The sequence below is a fragment of the Hyaena hyaena genome, unplaced genomic scaffold, assembly GCF_003009895.1.
Source record: "Hyaena hyaena isolate Hyena2069 unplaced genomic scaffold, ASM300989v1 scaffold_11, whole genome shotgun sequence".
In the NCBI taxonomy this organism is placed as follows: domain Eukaryota; kingdom Metazoa; phylum Chordata; class Mammalia; order Carnivora; family Hyaenidae; genus Hyaena; species Hyaena hyaena.
Window position 1 is genome coordinate 398434 of NW_024080643.1, and position 22306 is coordinate 420739.

At 38.2% G+C, this 22306-nt stretch overlaps 1 protein-coding gene across 5 annotated transcripts in view; it reads left to right on the forward strand.

Moving 5' to 3' along the window:
- The window catches only part of KATNAL1 (katanin catalytic subunit A1 like 1), a 98916-nt gene that overhangs the window by 28783 nt on the left and 47827 nt on the right, over positions 1–22306 (forward strand). For all 5 annotated transcript variants that reach the window (XM_039254818.1, XM_039254793.1, XM_039254826.1 and 2 more), the window contains exon 4: positions 19985–20153. In XM_039254818.1, the coding sequence (XP_039110749.1) occupies positions 19985–20153 (169 nt within the window). The remainder of the gene's footprint in view (positions 1–19984; positions 20154–22306) is intronic.

Here is a 22306-nt window from a genome sequence, read left to right on the forward strand (position 1 = left end):
CAAGTTTGTAATCTTAAGCATTTTCCCAATTCTCAGCCCCTGCTATTTAACTCTCTGTTGTTACAGTTTTGGTTTTTTTTTAGATTTCACGTGTAAGTGATATCATACAGTGTTTGTCTTTCTCTGTGTGATCTCTCACTTACTTTAATGCCCTCAAGGTCCATCCATGTTGCTGTGGATGGCAGGATTTTTTCCTTTCTCATGCCTGAATAATAATATTCCACTATATGAACAAACACTTAGATGGTTTCCACAGCTTGGCTCTTGTGAATAATGTTGCAGTCAACATGAGGGTTCATGTATCTCTTCCATATCCTGTTTTTATTTCCTTTGGATATGTACCCAGCAGTGGAATTGATGGATCATTTGGTAGATTGATTTTGAATTTTCTGAAGCACTGCCATACTGTTTTCCACAGTGGCTAAACCAATTTGCATTCCCATTAACAGTGAATAACGGTTCTCTTTTTTCCACATTTTTGCAAACACTTTCCTCTTGTCTTCTTGATGAGGGCTGTTCCAACAGGTGTGAGGTGATATCTCATAGTGGTTTTGATTTGCATTTTCTTGATAATTAGTAATATTGAACATTTTTTTCTATACCTGTGGGCCATTTTGGATGTCTCCTTTGGAAAAATACTTATTTTTGTTCCTCTGTCCATTTTTAATTGGATTTTGTTGTTGTTGTTGAGTTGTAGAAGTTCTTTATATATTTTGAATATTGAATATTAACCCTTTACCCCAATATATGGTTTGCAAGTATTTTTTCCCATAGTAGGCTGCCTTTTCATTTTTGGTTTTTTTCTTTGGCTGTGTAGAAGCTTTTTAGTTTGATGTAGTTTCACTTAACTTTTGCTTTTGTTGCTTGTATTTTTGATGTCCTATCCAAAAAATCATTGCCAGGGCCAATGCCAAGGAGTTTCTTTCCATGTTTTCTTCTATGAGTTTTACAATATTAATGTCTTATGTTTGTCTTTTAAATCTAGTTCGAGTTCATTTTTGTGAATGGTTTAAGATAGGGGTCCAGTTTTATTTTTCTGCTTGTGGTTATCCAATTTTCTCAACACCACTTGTTGAAGAAACTATTCTTTCCCCAGTAAGTATTCTTAGCTTTCTTGTCAAATACTAGTTGACCATAAATGCAAGGGTTTATTTCTGTCCTCTCTGTTCTGTCCCATTAGTCTTTGTGCTTTAAGGACAGTACTGTACTGTTTTTCTTTTAAGCTTATATATTTTGAAAGAGAGAGAAAGCACGAGCAGGGGAGGAGCAGAGAGAGGAGAGAGCGAGAGTCCTGAGCAGGCTCCACACTTGCACTGCAGAGCCTGATGTGGGGCTTGAACTCATAAGCTGTGAGATCATGACCTGAGCTGAAGTTGGATGCTCAACTGACTGAGCCCCCCAAGCACCCCAGTACTCTACTGTTTTAATTACTAAAGCTTTGTAGTATAGTTTGAAATCAAAAGTGTGATGCCTCTGGCTTTGTTCTTTCTCCTGATTGCTTTGGTTATTTAGGGTCTTTTAGACTCCATACAAATTTTAGACTTTTTCCCCCCATTTTTGTGAAAAATGCTATTGGAATTTTGATAGGGATTGTGTTAAGTGTGTAGATGGCTTTGGGTAGTATAGACATTTTAACAGTATTAATCTTCCCATCCATAAACATGGGGCATCTTTCCACTTGTTTTTATTTTCTTCAATTTCTTTCATTAAAGTTTTATAGTTTTCATTGTACAGGTCTGTCATGTCCTTGGTTAAATTTATTCCCAAGGATTTTATTGTTTTTGATGCTATTGTGAATGGGATTGTTGTCTTTCTTTTTTCATATGTTTCCTTGTTAGTATGTAGAAACACAACTGATTTCTGTATGTTGATTTTATATCCTGCAACTTTGCTGAATTTGTTGATTAGTTCTAAGAGAATTTTGATTGAGTCTTTAGGTTTTTTTTTAATGTATAAGATCATATTGTCTGTAAATAATGACAGCTTTTGGTTGTCATTTGGTTTCTGATTTGGATGCCTTTTATTTTATTGTCTTGCCTAATGGCACTAGCTAGGACTTCTAGTATATACGGAGCAAGAATGATGAGAGTGGGCACCCTTGTCTTATTCCTGATTGTAGAGCAGAAGCTTTTCATTTTTCACTGTTAATGTATGATACTAGTTGTGGGCTTAATTGTATCAGGCCTTTATTATGTTGAGGTATGTTCCTTCTGTACCCAATTTGTGGAGGGTTTAAAGAAATTTTTTTATGTTTATTTTTATTTTTGAGACAGAGAGAGCATGAGCAAGGGAGGAGCAGAGAAAGAGAGAGGGAGACACAGAATCCCAAGCAGGCTCCAGGCTCTGAGCCGTCAGCACAGAGCTCGATGCAGGGCTTGAACTCACAGGCCATGATATCATGACCTGAGCCCGTCAGACGCTTAATCGATTGAGCCACCCAGGCGCCCCTGTAGAGGGTTTTTATCATGAAAGACTATTGTACTTTGTCACATGTTTTTTTTTTTTTGGGTTTTTTTTTTTTTTTTTGCATCTATTGAGATGATCATATGATTTTTTATTTCATTCTGTTAATGTGTTGTATCACATTTATTGATTTGTATATGTTGAACCACCCTGATCTCCCAGGGATAAACCCCATTTGGTTGGATTATATAATCCTTTTAATGTATTGTTGAATTCATATTCAATAGGAACATTTTACTCATACTTTGTTAAGTTTTGTATTTATTAGGGTATTGGTCTATAGTTTTTTTGTAGTATTCTTACCTGGCTTTGATATCAGGGTAATGCTCGCCTTATAAAATGAGTTTGGAAGTGTCCCCTCTTTTTGATTTTTTGGAAGAGTTTGAGAAGGATTGGTGTTAACTGTTCTTTAAATGTTTGGTAGAATTTGCCAGTGAAGTCATCTGGTCCTGGAAATAATTTACAGTGTAGGAAATATCTGTTCAAAATTGCTAGAGCACCATGATGTATTTTAAAAAGCAAACTGAATAAAAAAGTGTGGCTCGTAATTTCCCATTGAAGAACACTTACTGAAAACTTCTTGTTAGAGAAACATTAGCCCACTGTTTTATTTGTCCTCCATTAACTGCCCATAACAGAGATTTTATTTATATTTATGCTTGTGTTTTAATCCTTACTCTTAATGAAAGTGACAAATGAATGGACCAGAATGATGTATTTCTATGAACCTCTTTTCTCCATAGTAAATTATAAAAGAATTTTTCCTGTATGCAGCCATTGTGTGTGTATACACGCACACTCACGCGCGCACACACACACACACACATACACACACACACACATTTTCTTTATGGATCAGAAAACCTTAATCAATAAAAGCAAATCCAAGACTGTATATTGTTTTTTTGGGGGAGGAAGATTCCCATTCTCATGTATATCATCAACAATGTGAAAACACTTGATCACTTCACAAGGTTCTAGTGAAGGAATTCTTGAGTATTGTGCATGGGCTGATGATACAAGTAAATTGACTGCAAGTTTAGGGTTTAAAGTTTTGGGAGGTCAGAGTTGTAGAATTATTTTCCTCCTTTTACAATTTTGTTTCTTCTACAGGTCACATACAACAAAACATAATGAAATTTTCACCTAGAGATAGTGAGTAGCAGGTATAGTCCTTAGATATTCTTGGCTTAGTGGGAGGACACTTGACTGAAATCCATGAGATCTGAGTTTGAATTCCATTCCTGCCACAGCCAGTCACTTGCTTCAGGACCTTGAAGGACTTAGTTAATCTCTCCAAATGTTAGTTTCATTGTATGTAAAATGGGAATCTCTACTTGATGGAATTAGTTAAAAGACTTTAATGTCTAAGACAGTAACTGATCTAGAATGAGTAATTAAAATGAATGGTCAACTCTGGAATAAAGTACTACAGTATTTTTTTTTCAGATAAATAAGAGAATAACAGAATTTAAAAAATGACAACATTCTTTATAAAATTCCTTTGTTTCCTCCCTGCTCATTCTGCATAAATCCTTTGTTTCCTGAAACATTTTGAGTAACTCTGACAGAGAATATATGGTTTTTTTAAATGTCCAAGTCTTGTGAAGCTGGTGATCATTTTCAGGGAAGGGATGACAACTAATTATCGATCACTTACTGTATGTTGTATAAGCATTATATTAATGAGACCTCCAATGATTCCGTGAAATAGCTACTATTATTCTTTGCCCACATTAACTATTGCTAATTTATTATTATGAATGCCATTTACAGATGAGGAAATTGAAGCTTATGGAGTTTGTTATTTTCCCAAAGTCATCTGAACAAGTAAGTGGCAGAACCAGGATTTGAGCCTAAATCTTTTCAACTTATTTATATCCACCTTGCTGTGGTACTTTCCTACATGTGTTCAGTGGTACCTGTGGATGTGTTTTTAATATATCCTAATCCATAGATAGATCTATTACCAACTTGACTAAATTCTTGTTAGAGATTGTGAGAGACTAAAGAAACTGAAGATACTTAATGAAAGAGATAGTGATATTTTAAATATAGTTACTTTTTTTTTTTCCTATGGGGACACTACGCTAGAATTACAGTGTGAGTCAATAGGAAAATATAATTTACCTTGTTTTGTACAAAATGTTTCTGGGATGCATCTGATAGGTTTCGCATTAGCTACAAATTTGGCAACCCTGTTTGTGGCTCTGTCCTTTTCCCTTAACGGACGTCTAACGCTTCTAGCCCTTCTCGGCCCTGCTCCTGCACACCAGGGTCATCTGTGCTCTGTGGTCTCCAGCAGTGGTTTGTACACCCTTTCAAGTTATACCTCATATGTCACATGTCTGCTGAGTTTCATCACGATCCTGCTTTAAATCACCAGCAGCTGCTTGAATATATCAAAGCAATCTTTGAAAATGAATTAGATTCATTGCCTTAAATGTGAGGAAATTGAGCTACAAATGGTTTATGATAGGAGGTGGTGGCAATGTTAGAGCTAAACTCCAGAGAGGAGGAAGCCTTCAGATCATTTTTAGTGTCCTGAGTGAGAGAGTATTTTGTATTAATTAAATTATTTATAATATTTTCCATGTAAGTTTATTAAGTATATTCTTGTTAATGAGACCATTTAAAAATGGTCTCTCCTGGTGAGATCTGAAGTGATGTGAGAGATTTTCTGCATTGGAGCAATAAAGCATATATTCAATAAGCTTTTTTTTTTTTAAAGATTTTTTTAACATTTATTTATTTTTGAGAGAGAGAGAGAGACAAAGTGTGAGTGGGAGAGAGACAGAGAGAGAGATGGAGACACAGAATCTGAAGCAGGTTCCAGGCTCTGAGCTGTCAGCACAGAGCCCGATGTGGGGCTTGAACTCATGAACCGTGAGATCATGACCTGAGCCAAAGTCAGATGCTCAACCAACTGAGCCACCCAGGCGCCCCAAACTGTTCTTTATTCAACTTAAAAAAATAAATGCATTAGTTCTTTTTAAGTGGCAGCTTTGGGGCAGATGTCAGTAGGAATAGGATCCACAAGCCTGAGTTAAACATGTGGCTTATTCTGTAGAGGTAAAATAGAACTCTTAATAGGCCCTTTAATGTTATTTCATCTGGAACCAGGGGAAATGGCACCGTGTGTTTTTGTGTACGCAGAAATAGTAAAATTACTTTTTATCCAATTTGTGCTATTCTGTAGAATTTCAGCAAAGAGGAAGTTCTTATTGACTTGGTATTAAAGTTGTTGCTTTATGTTTCTATAGATACACAAATAGATTAAGTTACTGCTAGCATTTTAAAGCCTGATTTGCAGTGGAAAAAGATCAAGTAAGGACAACGTCAAGTACCAATAGAGAGTAAACTATCATCTCATCCTTATAGGTGTTTCATCCAGGCTCTGGCTCAGTTACTTTCCTGGGATTAAGAGTCAGGAGAGCAAGTTTTGTGTGTGTGTTTTTCTTTTTAACAGTCCCACCCCTAATTGAGTATTCCTCCAAGTTACATTCATGTCTCCTCACTTCATTTTGCTCCCTATAAAATGTAATTATGATGAGGTTGTTTTGTAAAACTGTTTTGAAGTTTTAGGGAGAAAAACACTGTATCGTTGATCTCTCCAGCGTATATTTTAGGAGGATTCACCCTACGCTAGGCATGGACTTTGGCCTTTTGGAAAGTATAAAGGTCATAGACATACAGACCTTGGCCTCGAGAAACCAATAAGAGAAAATCATCCAGGCATCCTCGAAAGCTCGAGCTCGGATGCTGGCGCCTGTTACATACCAGGTGCTGTGTGAGGTGCCGCCAGGTACTGTGCCAGGTGCCAGCACTTTGCGAGGATATGGTGGGGTTCAGAAACAGACATGTCTGTGCCCTCTTAAGCATCTGGCTTTGTGAGAGCCGTTAGTGAGGTAGAATGGACAGGATTTGGTGATTAGTGAAATACAGATAATGAGAGGAAAATTGGAGCAGACAATTAAATATGTAGACCAAGCTATTTATATAGGAACTGGAAATGAGAACCAGAACTTAAGAGAGTTTGGGGTTAGTGTTAGTTATTTAGGAATCATCAGCAAGTAAGGAATTTTAAGAAGGAAATTTTAAGACCATTCTTTATATGGTAGAATAAGTTATTTGTCTAATATGATTGGCAGGTTGAGATTATACCCCTTTTTAAAAAACGTTCTAGAGCCCTATTCTCTTCCAGGATTCTGTTTCTGGAGTATGGAGTGGACTTTATTTTTAGTGGGCAGAATATAGCTGGTAGTGTTGATTAACCACAATAACTGACATTTTTTGAATTCCTAATTGTGAACCAGGTACTGTGCTAATAAACTCTTTACAGGATTTGTTTCTTAATCCTCACAACCTCCCTCCAAAATAGATACTATTATTATCATCTCTATTTTTTAAACGTTTTAGTACTTATTTTTTAGAGAGAGCATGAGTGGGGGAGGTGCAGACACAGAGGGGGTCAGAGGATCTGAAGTGGGCTTCTTAAGACAGTGGAGAGCCTGACACGGGGCTGGAACTCATGAATCATGAGATCATGACCTGAGCTGAAGTCGGACACTCAACTGACTGAGCCACCCAGGTACCCCTATCATCTCTATTTTTTAGGAGAAATTGGGGTTTAAGGATTCTAGTAAGCAGCTTTATCTAATTCTGCACGTAGGTCAAGTATGATAAGGATTGAACATTGTATTAGATTTAGCAACATTGGATTAGCTCATTGGTGACTGTGCTGAGCAGTTTTCGTGGAATGGTAGCAAATAATGGGGTAGATGGAGAGAACGGGAAGAGAGGAATTGAAAACAATGAGTGTTTGTAATTTTTTCACTGAGTCTTGCTGACAAGGGGAGCAGAGAAATTGAGTGGTAGTTGGGGAAGACGTAGCGTCAGAATTTGTTGCTTCAGAGAGGAGGGGCCTAGCAGGGTGTTTGTAGGCTGGCAAGAATGCTGCAGGGGAGGGGGAAGCTGATGACGCCAGGGAGGGAGGGGTTGTTATCAGGGGCAGTGTGCTGGAGTGGACAAGGGCTGACTCAGGGTAACTGGGGGGAAGGCTCGTTGTTGCAAGGATATAGACGTAGAGAAGTGTGTAGGTAGAGAGGTGAGCATTTGTGGAAATTCTCTTCTGGTTATTTCGATGAGGGGAATAAAAGCAAGCAAGATCATCTGAGAGTGAGGACAGAGGGAGTAGATATTTTTTCCAGGGTCTAAATTCTGATAGAAAGTATCCCGAGAGTGGGAGGTCATTTCATTTGGCTATTTTATATTATTTTATTTCTTTTATGTAAGTTTACTCTAGGGAACATGTCTCTTATTTTGTAGAACCCAGTCACCCGTTTGAAGACTTTATTTTGGAATTATAGAGATTTATTACAATAAGTGCCTAATATCTTGGTATTTCTACCATTTCTTTTTATGTTATGGAAAAGACAAATGAAAGATAGAGGTTTTAATTCATTAGAGATAGACTAAGGAATGGGCACAAAATAGTAGTAAGTCAGAATGAAATCCTAACACATTACTTCTAAATTTTTATTAGAAACAAATCTTCCTCCTCGCTGCACCTGAGCTACTACCATTGCCCCCTGTGCTCCTCGGGCAGACTGTGTTTCGTCTCTCATGGCCGCGCTTCCCTGAAAACTAGAGATCTTGGGTCTCCATCATTACGGTATTGGGACTGAATTCTTGAAGACATCTTCCCAACTTAATGACAGAATGCCTATTCTCAAGGCTTCCTGTATTTAATTTTTGTAACATTTGTTAACGTTTGCCATCTTTCTTCCTTGGAACTTTCTTCATAGGGCTTCTGTGACATGACAGTATTCCTTTCTTCTTCCTCTTTTTCCTTTTTGACTGTGTCCTCCTCTCTTTCTCTTATGGCTGCTGGTTGTTCGCTAGTCCTCATCCCTGTGCTCTTTCTGTATCCGGTCCAGCTCAACATACCCAGCACCCACTGTGTCCTAGGCACTGTGGATGCAAGGAATAGGAGGAAGATTCTAGGAAGGCGGTTTCCTTTGCCCGGAGCTTGATAACGAGCCAGGCTTTGAGGATTCATCCTAATTTTGTCACTTAGTGTCTGCGAGGACAAGCCATTGAACCTTTCCTTCATTTTCCTCCTCTATTAAATGGGGATCTACAGTTACCTCTTGGGGTTATTTTGAGAATTAAGTGATTGAATGCAAGGGATGTGTAAAGAACAGCCTGGCGCCTGAGGATGTACTCAAGAAATATGTGCAGTTTTCATCACCCATTCCCTTGCCCCCTCAGGGGCATTTAGAAGACTGATGTTCATTTAGATGACACCTTATTCAGGCCTTTCTTCACATGTGACCTATAAAGTCTCACCCTGACCACCTTATTTAAAATGTTTACCCCCTGGGAGGCAGTGATGGGAAAAATGGCAGAAAGGGAGTTGGAGGTACAGGCTTCCATTTATAGAGTGAACAAGCCATGGGGACGAGAGGTGAAGCATAGGGAACGTCGTCAATGATATTGTAATAGAGTTGTCTGGGGACAGATGGTGGCGCCTCTTGTGGTGAGCACAGCATAACATAGTCACTACATGGTATATGTGAAACTCGTGTGATGTTATGTGTCAGCTATACTCAAAAAGTTAAAGAAGTTACCCCCTCGCTTGTCAGCACTCTGTTCTCTTATTCTGCTTTACTTTTCTTCACAGTCATTGCTGCCTGATACCCTAATCTGTACTTCTTATTAACCATCCCCACTACATTGGAAGCTCTGTAAGGTCAAGGCCTTTGATGTTTTCACTGCTGTACCCTCAACACCAAGAATGGTGCTGGGCATAGTGCAGACATTCAGTAAATATTTGTTGAATGAATGAGCTAATAAAATGCTTAGATTTATCCATGCGTTTACTAGTTGTTTTGTTCACTATTCCTTGCATTTCACTCTTTCTAGAATCAGTTTCTTTGCTGAAGTACATTCTTCAGTAGTCCTTACATCTCTTTTAGTGGTAAACCCTCAGGTTTTGTCTCGGACTTATTTTCCTGTTAGGTTTAAATGATAGTTTCGTATAGAATACTAGATTCTTTGTTTTCTATGCTTTGAAGATGACATTAGCAATTGTATTATTTTTACCTTCTGGCTTGCATTATCAGTCTAACTGTAGATAACTTGTCTTTTCTCTCCCAGTGTTTTCCTGATTTTATTTTTGTCTTTGGTGTTAACAATTCTATGATGACTTAATCTAAGTGTGGATTTATTTTCACTTATATTACTTAAGACTTGCATTTCTTTTCTTTCAAATTCTATTTTTTTTTTAATTTTTAAAAAAATATTTATTTTGAGAAAGAGAGAGAGAGAGAGAACAAGTAGGGGAGAGGCAGAGAGAGAGGAGAGAGAGAATCCCAGGCAGGCTCCACCCTGTCAGTACAGATCCTGATATGGGCCTTGAGCCCATGAAACCGTGAGATCATGACCTGAGCTGAGATCAAGAGTCAGTGCTTAACCGACAGAGTCACCCAGGTACCCCTGTTTCAAATTCTTCATGCTTTTAAAAACCATCTTTTTAAAAATTTTATTTTATTTTTTAAGAGACAGAGGGAGAGCATGTGTGCGTGCAGGTTGGGGAGAGGGACAGAGAGAGGGAGGAGAGAATCTTAAGCAGGTTCCAGGCTCAGTGCAGAGCCCAGCGTGACCATGAGATCATGACCTGAGCCTAAATCAGATGCTTAACTTGATGGAGCCACCCAGGTGCCCCTAAGGACTGTCTAACATTCATTTTATAGTCTATAATTGATAGTTCTATTATCAGAAGTTATTGGGAGTTTTAACTTTTTTCTGATGACTCTTGCTTGTGGTAAAGTTAATGTCTCTCCGTAATTTTCGTCATTCTGAGTTGCGCTTGTGTGGAGGGAGGTCACTCCTGAGAGGGTGTATGTTGATGTCAGCCAGGTGCCCTGAGTGGTGTTCTGCCCAGGCCCACCCAAAGGTAAAGCTCTTTGTCTGAGGCATCGAGCTGAGTCCGGAATCACATGATAGCAGGCTTGAGGTTACTCTTTCTAGGGGACACATTGGCCTCACTCCACAGATATGGAACGTAGGCCAGATAAACAGATGCACTTGCTTCTTCAACATGTGGGTTTTAAATTCAATCCTCTCACTGAGATTGTAGTCCTTTGACAGTCCTGGCTTTCTGTGACAGTCTCATGGCTCCTTCTCTGAGTGATGCGGGCATAAGGCCTTGTCTCTGATTGTTCTGTGTGGTCATTAAATCTCGAGTCCTTAGTGGGTGAGGCCTGGAAATCCTAAAGGACTTCCATGTCATCAGCTCTCTTTTATTTATTTATTTTTGGCCATTAGGTATTTCTCTTACCCTCTGGTGATACCACCTATGTATATAGGAGGGTATTTTGTTACATTTAATCCAGAATTCCTACACGGTTTATAGTGGGAAGGACTTCAGCTTACTTTTGTTGTCGTTACCATATTTTTTTATGCTTCTATGATTATAAGTTCTTGATGGTCTTGTCCTATAATTTGTTGTCTTGAGGACTCTTGTTTCTAGTTGAGCGGAGAACTCAGTGAGGCTTAGCTGTAGGGTTTATGTGTGGACAAAAAGGGATGCCCAGTATATTTCTTAAAATATATGAACATATCTTTAGCCAAATGTTAAGCTTCTTGGATGCAGGGACCATCTCATATGTTTTTTATGTCTGTGTTTTAAAAATAAATAGAATAATCTTAGAACTTGACTATAAGTTAGACAAAGAACTGGGAGATAACAAAATTTCAATTTTAGTATCTGTAGAAATTATATAGCTTTTATAACCTGTAAGAATGCCATTAACCATTTAGTTTTGAGGTCTTTAGAGTTAGGTAGAAAATAAATATTTTAAGTGTTCAAATTAATTTTTATTTATTTATTTTTTATTTTAGAGAGTGCACCAAAGGGGGAGAGGGGCAGAGGGGGAGAGAGAGACTCTTAAGCAGGCTCCACGCTCAGTGTGGAGTCTGTTTGGGAACTCAGTCCCACAACCCTGGGGATCATCACCTGAGCCAGAATCAAGAGTTGGATGCTCAATTGACTGAGCCACCCAGGCACCCCAAGTTTTACAGGTTTAAAGGCATTAGAGTTTCATGGAAAACACAAGGCTATCTTTAGTTAAAGAAGAGCAAAGTACAATCAAGTAATTAACTAACCTTCCTGGGAGGGGTAGAATTCTACCATTAGACTAACGAATTAGTCTAATCGTAATGGCACCATCCCCTCCCCCCCACCTTTGGGATTAGTAGAACGGCTGGTATCACATAGCTTTAAAGAAGGATTAGTATATCCCATCAAAATTGCCGACAGACATTTAGTTACTATTTATTTTTTTTTTGGCCATTAGCTGTCTGGTGGATAATGTGGATAATGTCAAAATGTTAAGAAGGCAACTCCGATGATATTAAATGGTATTGCATAATATTTGGTGTGAGAGTATCTATAGCTCCAGATCTGATACCACCTGAAATTTCTGGTTAAATCTTCCCTTGGTTAACTTGGATGATAATTGTCTTCTGTAGTGGGTAAGCATCTTTCAACTCCAGGAAGATTTAGAATTAAGAATAGAAATGTCAAAGAGAATCAGAGCTTTTGTAATATTTTTCTGTTTAAGGGATAAGTGCATATTTGCGTATTTACTTATTATTTTTACGTACTTGTAATTTCAGAAGATATGGCTAGTGAGAGTGTTAAGCATGCAATTTCAGCTTTAATGTATTATGGAATAATGGAGGTCTGTGATTTTTTTCCCTAAAAATTTATGTTAAGTACTTTTGTGGAACATTTAGGAGAAGTTTAGGCTTATTTACAAGTCTAATTTACTAGGTTTGTAAAAGTATTATATGTAAATTATTATGCTTTATTGAGTAAGAAGGAAATAAAATTGAGGAACTAAGAAAGAAATAAAATATATTACATTTATAAATGTAGGTAAAAAATTTTGGTGGCATTTAATTAACCACATTTGAAATGGAACAAAACATCATTCAAAAGCCTCTTAAAAGTGACTTCTAAAATCTGCCAGGCTTGTACATAGGAAAAGATTTGTAAGCTGAATCTAAAAGTTTTAAGGAATAACAATTTTTGCATTTTTAAACTTTAATAAGTCGAATATCTTAAAAATCAAATTAAGCATCTGAAGAGTACAAAAGGTACCCTTGAGGACACAAAACAACTCATATCAGCATGACCTGATTCAGTGTATTTCTGGGTGTGATTGATTTATGTGTTGGATAATGAGGGAAAACTTACCCTATTACAGCCTATTATATTGTGTAGCATGCTGTCTTGCATTCGTTAAAATTTCAGATATTTAAAAAATCATATTTTGAACAGACTCCTGAACAATCGTAATCAAATACTTGTTTTGAATCTTCTGATAGCAAACAACTAAAATTTCTAAAGTTCTTTTAGGAATTGGAACTTATCATTAAAGGTTCACATTTGTGAAGTCACGAAATGTATGCAGAAGGTCGTAACTGCAGTTTAGTAGGGAGAGGTGGGTCTTGTCACCAAATGCTGCTGGGTTAATTGAGTATTTATGGGGGAGGAAATCTTGACACTTCGTACCTCACATTATATAGAAAAATTAATTTGAAATCAATAATTACCTAGAATGTAAAAGGTAGTAAGCTAAAGTTTCCAGAAGAGGACATGAAGTGATAACATCATGATTTTGGGGTAGCAAAGATTTATTAAACTGGACACAAAATTATTAAAGACAAAAGGTTGGTAGATCAGAATTCTAAAACTATGATTTCTCATCATGAAAAGACACACCATTAAGAGAGCGAAAAGGCAAGCCATGTACTAGAAGATATTTACAGTGCATATATCTGACCAAGGACTTGCATCCAGAATATATAAAGAGTGACAGTCAATAAATCAATAAGAAAAAAACAGCTGATTGAAAAAATAAGTGAACTAAAAACTGGAATAGATACTCTGCAAAAGACCGTGTTTAAGTGGCCAAGAAGCATATTGTTGCAAAGGTGCTCCACGTCCATAGTCATTCAGGAAAGGTAAAGTAAAGCCATGATGAGATGCCATTGTACCTCCACCAGAATGGCTAAGATGGAGAGACTGCTACTCTCATATTGTTGATGCGAATGTAGCATGGCGTCACCACTTCGGAAAACTGTTTAGCTATATTTACTGAAGCTAATCTTATGTATACTTTATGATCCAGCAGTTCTGTTCCTGGGTATGTGACAAAGAAATGAATGCTACATTTACCATGAACACAACCCCATATTCGTAGAAGCTTTAATAATAATGTCAAATGGAAAATGGCTCAAGTGTTCATCAACAGTAGAATATACATGTTTTAATTATATTTACACAATAGAATACCACACAGCATTGAAGAAAGATTAACTCATGTTCCATGCAGGAACATGGATGAATTTCACAGGTAATGTTGCAAGAAAGAGACCAAGTACAAAGTCTGTCCTGTAGGATTCCATTTCTCTGAAACTAGAACAGGCAAACCTAATCTATGATAATAAGGTCAGATAGTGCTTACCTTCTGGGCTGATATTGACTAAAAGGAACCATGAAAAAGCTTTCTGGGATATGGGAAATGTTCTGTGTCTTCATCTACTGGTGGTTATATGGTGTTAACATTTATTGAGTTGTGTACTAATGTTATATTAGTGACAAATATATTTGCAAATTCTATGAAGTATTAACATCTCCATTTAGAGGAAGAACATGAGGATTGTAGATATTAAGTGACATGCTCATATAACCAGTAATTGGTAGTAGACCTCAGAGTAAAAAGGCCCCCAGGTTTCAGGGTTCTTTTTGTTTTTTAATTCTTTTTTTTTTTTTTTTTGAGACAGAGCACAAGTGGGGAGAGGCAGAGAGAATCCCAAGCAGGCTCCACATTGTCAGTGCAGAGCCTGATGCGGGGCTCGATCTCCCGAACCATGAGATCATGACCTGACCTGAAACAAAGAGTTGGACGCTTAATTGACTGAGCCACCCAGGCACCCCCAGGGTTTCTAAATCTCATGCTGACTTCAGATCACTGTGTTGTTTCTTCTGAGGATAGGAATACTGTTTGCAATTTTTTTTTTTTTTTTTTTTTTTTTTTTGCTTTCAAAAAAATTGTGGAAGGAGCAGAGAGAGAGGGAGAAAGAAAATCCTAAGCAGGCTTGCAGGGCTTGAACTCATGAAGGAGTGAGATTATGACCTGAGCTGAAATTAAGAGTTGGAGGCTTAACCGAAAGAACCACCCAGGTGCCCTGCAATGTTTTTATGTCAGTATTACACCCAGCATGGATCTCTACTTATTAGGTAACTAATAAATATTTGCTGGTTTGAAAAAATAGCAGTCATATATGAGAGTAGACATTAAGGTTCTTAATCATTAATGTTTAGTTTCAAATCATAAGTCCTCTCATTTCTATTTAAACTTTGTTTTTTGCCTCCTGCTTTCTTTTTTTTTTTTTTTAAATATATATATTTTATTTATTTCTAGGAGATAGAGGGAGAGACAGCGTGAGCAGGGGAGGGTCAGAGAGAGAGGGAGTCACAGACTGAAACAGGCTCCAGGCTCTGAGCTGGCAGTCAGCACAGAGCCCGACGCGGGGCTCGAACCCACGAACCGCGAGATCATGACCTAAGTGAAAGTCGGACGCTTAACCGACTAAGCCACCCAGGCGCCCCTGCTCCTGCTTTCTTAAATACTTTTGCCTGTACTCAGAAGTCTCATATGTTGACTCCCAAATTCTTATAGCAAAAATATCAGTATGAACTACTTTGAACTTATGTTTCTTATCTTTTTATTAGAGATAGAGTTGTTTTTCTGTTTATTTAATTCTGGAGTTTTATAAATTAATATAATAGCAAAATAAGATTATTTTTTTTTCGGGGCGCCTGGGTGACTTAGTCGGTTGAGCGTCCGACTTTCGCTTAGGTCATGATCTCGCGGTTCGTGGGTTCGAGCCCCGCGTCGGGCTCTGTGCTGACTGCCAGCTCAGAGCCTGGAGCCTGTTTCAGAGTCTGTGACTCCCTCTCTCTCTGACCCTCTCCTGCTCACGCTGTCTCTCTCTCTCTCTCCTAGAAATAAATAAAACATTTAAAAAAAAAAAAAAAAGATTATTTTTTTTTTTCTTTTCTAGAAGTTAACTTTAAGTAATCTGGCTTATGTTCTTGGCCATATATAGGACCTGTTCTAAATTGCTTATTCTTATACCAGAATTCTAACAATGTATGAACAAAAAAAAATTTAGAATAATCATTAAACAAAATGCTAGACGAAATAGAGGTCAATGGCTAGGAATCTTAAGGAGACTGTATAATAGTTGGAGAACATTGTGATAGTATTATAAACCCTGTTACTTAAGATGGTGTAGAATCAAGGACATATTTGAAAGAGGGTTTCTTTCCCTTGACTTCTGGAACCATGGAAGTATGGTGCTATAATGCAGACCTCTTTCTGTTGCCTGATGTTTTCTAGAGATTTGCCAGGCAGTAGTCTTGTAGGTTCAACCGAGGATGTGAACTCTGAGCCCATGTCACTAGCACATGTGTATTTCTGGAACATGCCAAAAACTTTGTAGCAGTTCTATCATTTCACTTTTTAGGTGTCTAGATCTTTTACTTAGTGTTATAGTATAATCAGATTTAAAGTTTTATCTACTCAGTAGATAATGTAAATAATTTAAATTGTGTATGGTATAAGGCATCACAACGCAATAGCTTCTATGGACCCACCAAAGTGTTTAAGATAAAGAACTGTACGATGACTTTTGAAGATTCCCTATGGGCTCCTCTGCATTCTATTCTCCTCCCTTCTAGTTCAGAGTCCTGAACTTGGGATTTATCATTCCCTTGCCTTTCCTTACTTTTAGTACATATATTTGTGTCCCCAAACAGTATCCTATGTTGCTTATGGTATGTGTCTTTTGAACTTACTTTTTCACTCAACATAATTGTCCTGAGATTCATCCAGTGTTGTTCCATGTAATTATAGTTCATGTTCATGTGTATATTGTGAATTGTATCATTATGTGAATATATAGTAATGTATGTATTTGTTTTCATAATGGACATTTAGGTTGTTTTCAGGTGTTTGCTATTACAACTAGTTCTGGTAAAAACATTTACATATAATATTGATATTTAATATAGCTTAGAAAGAGAAAATACTGGATTTTTGGAAGAAGTTAGGCTTATTTGCATGTGACAGAAAAAAAGCACATTTCTTTCCATTCCTAGAGGGAAATCTAGGAGAAATGAGCACAGCATAGACCTTCTAGTCTTATATCTGCAGATCTACTAGATATTCTCTATAGTTGGAATACCATAGACTGGTACAGTGTCGTCTTCTCTTTGACCAGCAGGGCAGAGGTTGGTGGTGCTTTGTAACCCTACTTCAGTAGGGTTAAAGACTTCCAGTCTTTATTTATTTATTTATTTATAAATTTTAATGTTTATTTTGAGAGAGAGAGAGAGAGAGACAGAGTATGAGTGGGGAGGGGCAGAGAGAGAGGAGGACACAGAATCTGAAGCAGGCTCCAGGCTCAGCTATCAGCACAGAGCCCGAGGTGGGGCTCGAACTCACAAACTGCAAGATGACCTGTGCTGAAATCAGATACTTAAACCTGTGTAGCCACCCAGATGCCCCTAGAAGTCTCTTTTTAAAAAAGCCAGTAAAAGAAGCCCTGAGACTTATTTTTCACTCAGCCTGGGAGCTGTCACTGAATCCTTATACTGAAGCACGACATTGTGCACTGGTGCGCTAATGGAGGAGGTGCAGAACGGACTCAAGGATGTCCTTTGAGAAGTTGACAGAGTCTGTTACAGACGTAATATCCAACTGCAGTGAGATGGAACCGAAGGCTTTCTCGGAGCACAGGCACGCACTCTGTGAGACGCGGGTCTTGCCGCAGACGGCACATCTGGCTTCTTGAGCGGTTTCATTCAGACCATTTATAAACCCCTCAGAATATTGAGTGGCAGCAAACATGGGAATGCAGCCTGTGCAAGAGCTTTGAAAATTCTCCTCACAGCACTGCTTTCCTGAGCTGGATGTGCGTGCAAAATGGCCTGCAGCAGGACCCCTGAGCGGCAGTTAAAGAGCAAGCTGAGGTGGGGAAAGAAAGCACAAGCTGAGATGGCAGAAGCGGTGTTTCAGGATTCTCTCCTGTCCAGCCCTAAGCAGCGAGGCCTCGCGGGGCTGGCCCAGCCGCTGACAGCATCCAGGCGTGCGGCTGTGAGGGGCGGGCTTGCTCTTGGTGAGCACCAGCTTCAGGCTGGCTGTGCGTCCAAAACGCAGGCCCACAGACAGTGACAGATTATTTAAATAGTAGGTGCAGCTGCTACCAGAAGGGCACACTTGATGTATGTTGTGTGTGTAAGAGATTGCTGCTCTCATTTTATTGTCTGCGGCCTCACCCACGAGTCTGATTCGGGGGAAACGTGTACACACACACAAATATGTGAACATAAAAAGTAAAGTCCTGCACTACTGCTTTCCACTCCTTCAGCAAAACAGAACACACGTTTAGTCAAAAGATAGTTGTTGCAGTGAAATACTAGTAGAGATGGTAACATTTTTAGTTTTCTTCCATCAGTCTCATCACAATTTTGTTTTATTGGCAGATGCTTAAAAGACTAAGCATGCACTGTACTAATAATACAGTCATATCTTTATAGTTGAGAATGCCTTATAACCATTTTACTAAACACTGTTTTCCAGTTCCTTCCCTGTGATTTTTTTCACAAGATTGCTTATGCATCTTTATCTCCTCCTGGGGCCTAGCACACTAGTGGCTGTATATCTCCTAATAGGTGGTCAATAAATAATTGTTGGGCTGGACTCAACTCCAAAGATTCAGAAGTCAGTGTGCAGTAACCTAATAGATACACACTTTTCTTAGCTTCTCTTATCCTTAGCAGTTTCATGTCATGGTCTCATTCCAACAGTCTGAAGGTGTTGTACAACAGTTTTTTTTTTTTTTTTTTAAACTCTGTTGCCTTGAGTTTGCATCCTTCCTGACTTTTCATCTGTTTTCCTGTTTTGGTGGGTTCTGAGTTATATATATATGTGTCACTTCTGATATCAGGAAGAGAGGCTCCATGAGGAGATGGATGAATTGAAAGCATGAAGTTGGAAAAGGGATAATAATAGATATGGCATATGGGTAAAAAAAAAAAAAAAAAGAAAAAGCAGTACTCATGGGATCTGAAAGGCTACAAGTAAAGGCAGAGCAGTAGAGAGAGAAAAGATAGGAGAACAGAGGCAGAGACGGTCCAAGGAAGAACTAAGAGGTTAGGCACAGAGTAGATAGTCTCCCCAACACCCAAAGAGAGATGCTAAATACTGTGTTAAGAAACCTTAGAATTTGTCTATTTGAAGAGGACACGTTTCACATTACATGAAACAAAATGTGTCACTATGTGTACATGGTTACCTTTATATAGTTGTCAAAACTTTTAGAAAATTGAGTTATAATTGACATACAACATTAGTTTCAGGTGTACAGAATGATGACCATTGTGAAATGGTCACCACACGTTTAGCTAACATCCTTCACCATCCATGGTTCTCAAAGTTTGTCATTCACATTTGGGGGGCGGTGTAATTTGAATGATTCTGTGATTTTTGACACCTTCAACGCACAAATAACTTTTTCACACACAAATTAATTTGTATATGAAAAGATTTCATTGTTTAGCCCTCCTGCTTGTAATGTGAATGAAATGTTGGATTTTCATTCACAGAAATGTACAGAAGCAGAGGAAGTGATTTGGATTGTAATCAATAAATTAGGTAAACTGTGCAGATAGATGTATTTTTTTTTAAAATATATTTATTTCTAGGATACAGAGAGACAGCGTTAACAGGGGAGGGTTCAGAGAAAGAGGGAGATACAGACTCTGAAACAGGCTCCAGGCTCTGAGCTGGCAGTCAGCACAGAGCCCGACGCGGGGCTCGAACCCACGAACCGCGAGATCATGACCTAAGCGAAAGTCGGATGCTTAACCGACTAAGCCACCCAGGCGCCCCAGATAGATGTATTTTGAATTCCTGTCCTTTCAGCTTTTAATGCTTTTGTAAAAACTGAAGTATCATTGACATACAATGTTATATTAGTTTCAAATGCTTTTGTTTTTTTAAAGTGACTGAGTTTGGGTTTAGGACATTAATGAATAAAAGTCATTGACTTTCCATTACACTATTACGATTATTAGATGGAAATAGTCTGTATTGCCCTCTATTGGTGATTAATAGTTATTTTTGACAAAGTAATTGCTGTTCTGCATATCATTTATATGTATTTAAAAACTGTGTCAACTAGTATATTTTATAGAAAAGCACATTTTTACCCCCAGAAAAGTACTTTTAAGAACCGATCTAATAGTTATAGCCATGAATTGGAAAAGGGGAACAGGTGAGGTTTGGGGCTTCTTGGTTTAATAGTTTTACTGACTAAGAGAGTACCGAACTACTTTTGCCTTTGATTAATTTTCATTTTAATTTTTTCCTGTCAGAGCTCCACCTCAGATAAGGCGTCCCAATCGAGAAGTAAGACCTCTGAGGAAAGAAATGGCCGGAGCAGGAGCCCGGGGACCTGTGGGCCGTGCACATCCCATATCAAAGAGTGAAAAACCCTCTGCCAGTAGAGACAAGGATTGTAGAGCAAGAGGAAGAGATGATAAGGCAAGATTCTCTTCGTAATCCGTTCACGTGAAGCCCATGACTTTTGGTGAACATTATGTTTTTTGGCTTTTCAGGGTACTCCCAGTTTTGGCGTGGAGGAGAGTAAAAAAAACCAAAAATGTGTGATCCAAAACTCTAAGCAGTCTTTGCATTTTGAAGGCCATTCTGCAATGCTAATAACCTCCCAGGCATATTTAAAAAGAGACACACAGATCTTTAGTAAAATGGGTCTTTGCGAGAAATATTTAAAACAAAATTTTAAAACTTAGAATATATTTCAACAAGTATTCTGAATTAAAATGAGCGATAAATGAAAACAGTTGCAGGGGAAGGACTTACATGGATATCGATTTTTTTTTCCTCTTAATGAGAGAATGTTCCCAGGTTGGGGTTCACTGTGTACATTTGCTTTATCTGGGAAGTTCATCCGTGAACAAACATAGTACTAGGTGGGGATTCCGTACTGCCCTTAAAATGGACTTTAGAAACATGGGCTGAAGATAATCTTCCAGAGTAGGGAGCCGGCCAGGATGGTCTGACCCATCTCTGCACCTTAGTTTTAGTGAAAAGACAAAATTAGATTTTTAGCAACAGCATTTCCCATTTCCATTGTGACATCATAAATGAACAATGGTGATTATCGAATTGCCACCAAGAAGTTGAAAATTTTCCTAGCTGGAGGTTCAGGATATGTCTTTATGTTGATACCAGGACATTTATAATGAAAATATAACTTCTCACTAATAGCAAGTTGTTATCCTTAAAAGTTAGATGCTGTGTTTGAGTATTTTTATGACATATGATTTCCACTAGTAGATAAGGACTCTGCACAGATTACCTTCCTAGGCTTTGTATATATTTAGTCCATGGTAGAATAAACTGGTGTTTTTTTTTTTTTTTTTGAGTATTTCTGTTCATGAGATAGATTCTGCTTCTCTTCCTCACTAGGACACAGAAAAGGAATTAGATATTTTTACATTTATAATTTGTCAGTGCTATTATACCATAAAACAGGATGTGATTCCATCTCCAATCCTTTCTGGGATTCATGAGGGGTACCAATAAATTAAGTAATTGTTCTTGCTGGTGAAATCATCCTGCTTTTCCCCCATTGTCAAAAGCCATCTGAATGGATACTTAAAAATCCCTACGTTGTGTGTCATCTTTGTTCCTTCCCTTGTTTTTCATTTTGTCAGTTAACCCTGGCGTGCATTTTGGAGCATATAGTAGGGGCCAAAGTCTAACCCTCCACTCTGCTTGTAGCTTTTAGGTAAACTTTAGAACTGTGTGAGGAACTTCCATCTTTTCACCATAATTTCACGTAACACAAGAGAATAACCTTGGCTGTGGTTTATTTGGATGCTTCCCTGCTAGGCACCATTTAGGGTAATTAGACATTAATTCATGAAACCATGAGTTAGGAAACCATGAAGTAGGTAGTCCTTTTTTTCCCATTTTACAAATGAAGAAACTGAGGTAGAGAGCTGAAGTACCTAGCCAAGGTCATAGGTTAAGGAATGAGGCTTGGAATGGAATTCGTGAAGTCACATATCTTTTTCCTCTTTATTTTAGGATATTTTCAGATTATGGAATATCCCTAGCAAACTAGATTAAAAATACGGATTGGATTTGAAAAGAGTCCCAGAATAATTAGATAAATGTTGATTTTTAATGTGATTTGTCAGCAAAGAGCAAAGCAATGAGGCAGCATTTGTTGAATGTCAGAGTTTTCTGGAGATTGCAAATTGTCTGTCTCTTAAAAAGTTCCAGATAATTTTCTAAATCCTATTCTCAGAATGTCACTGGAAAGTAAGCCCTTAATTTAAAAAAAAACTCTACAGTTGTTTGAAGATAAAGGATGTCTTCTGAGTCACTCTGGACACAAAAGAGACTACAGTTAAGAAAAACTAAGGCAGGGGCGCCTGGGTGGCTTAGTCGGTTAAGCGTCCGACTTTCGCTTAGGTCATGATCTCGCGGTTCGTGGGTTCGAGCCCCGCGTCGGGCTCTGTGCTGACTGCCAGCACAGAGCCTGAAGGCTGTTTCAGTCTGTGACTCCCTCTCTCTCTGACCCTCCCCTGCTCACGCTGTCTCTCTCTCTCCTAAGAATAAATAAAAACAAAAAAAAAAAAGAAAAACTAAGGCAAAGCTTATTA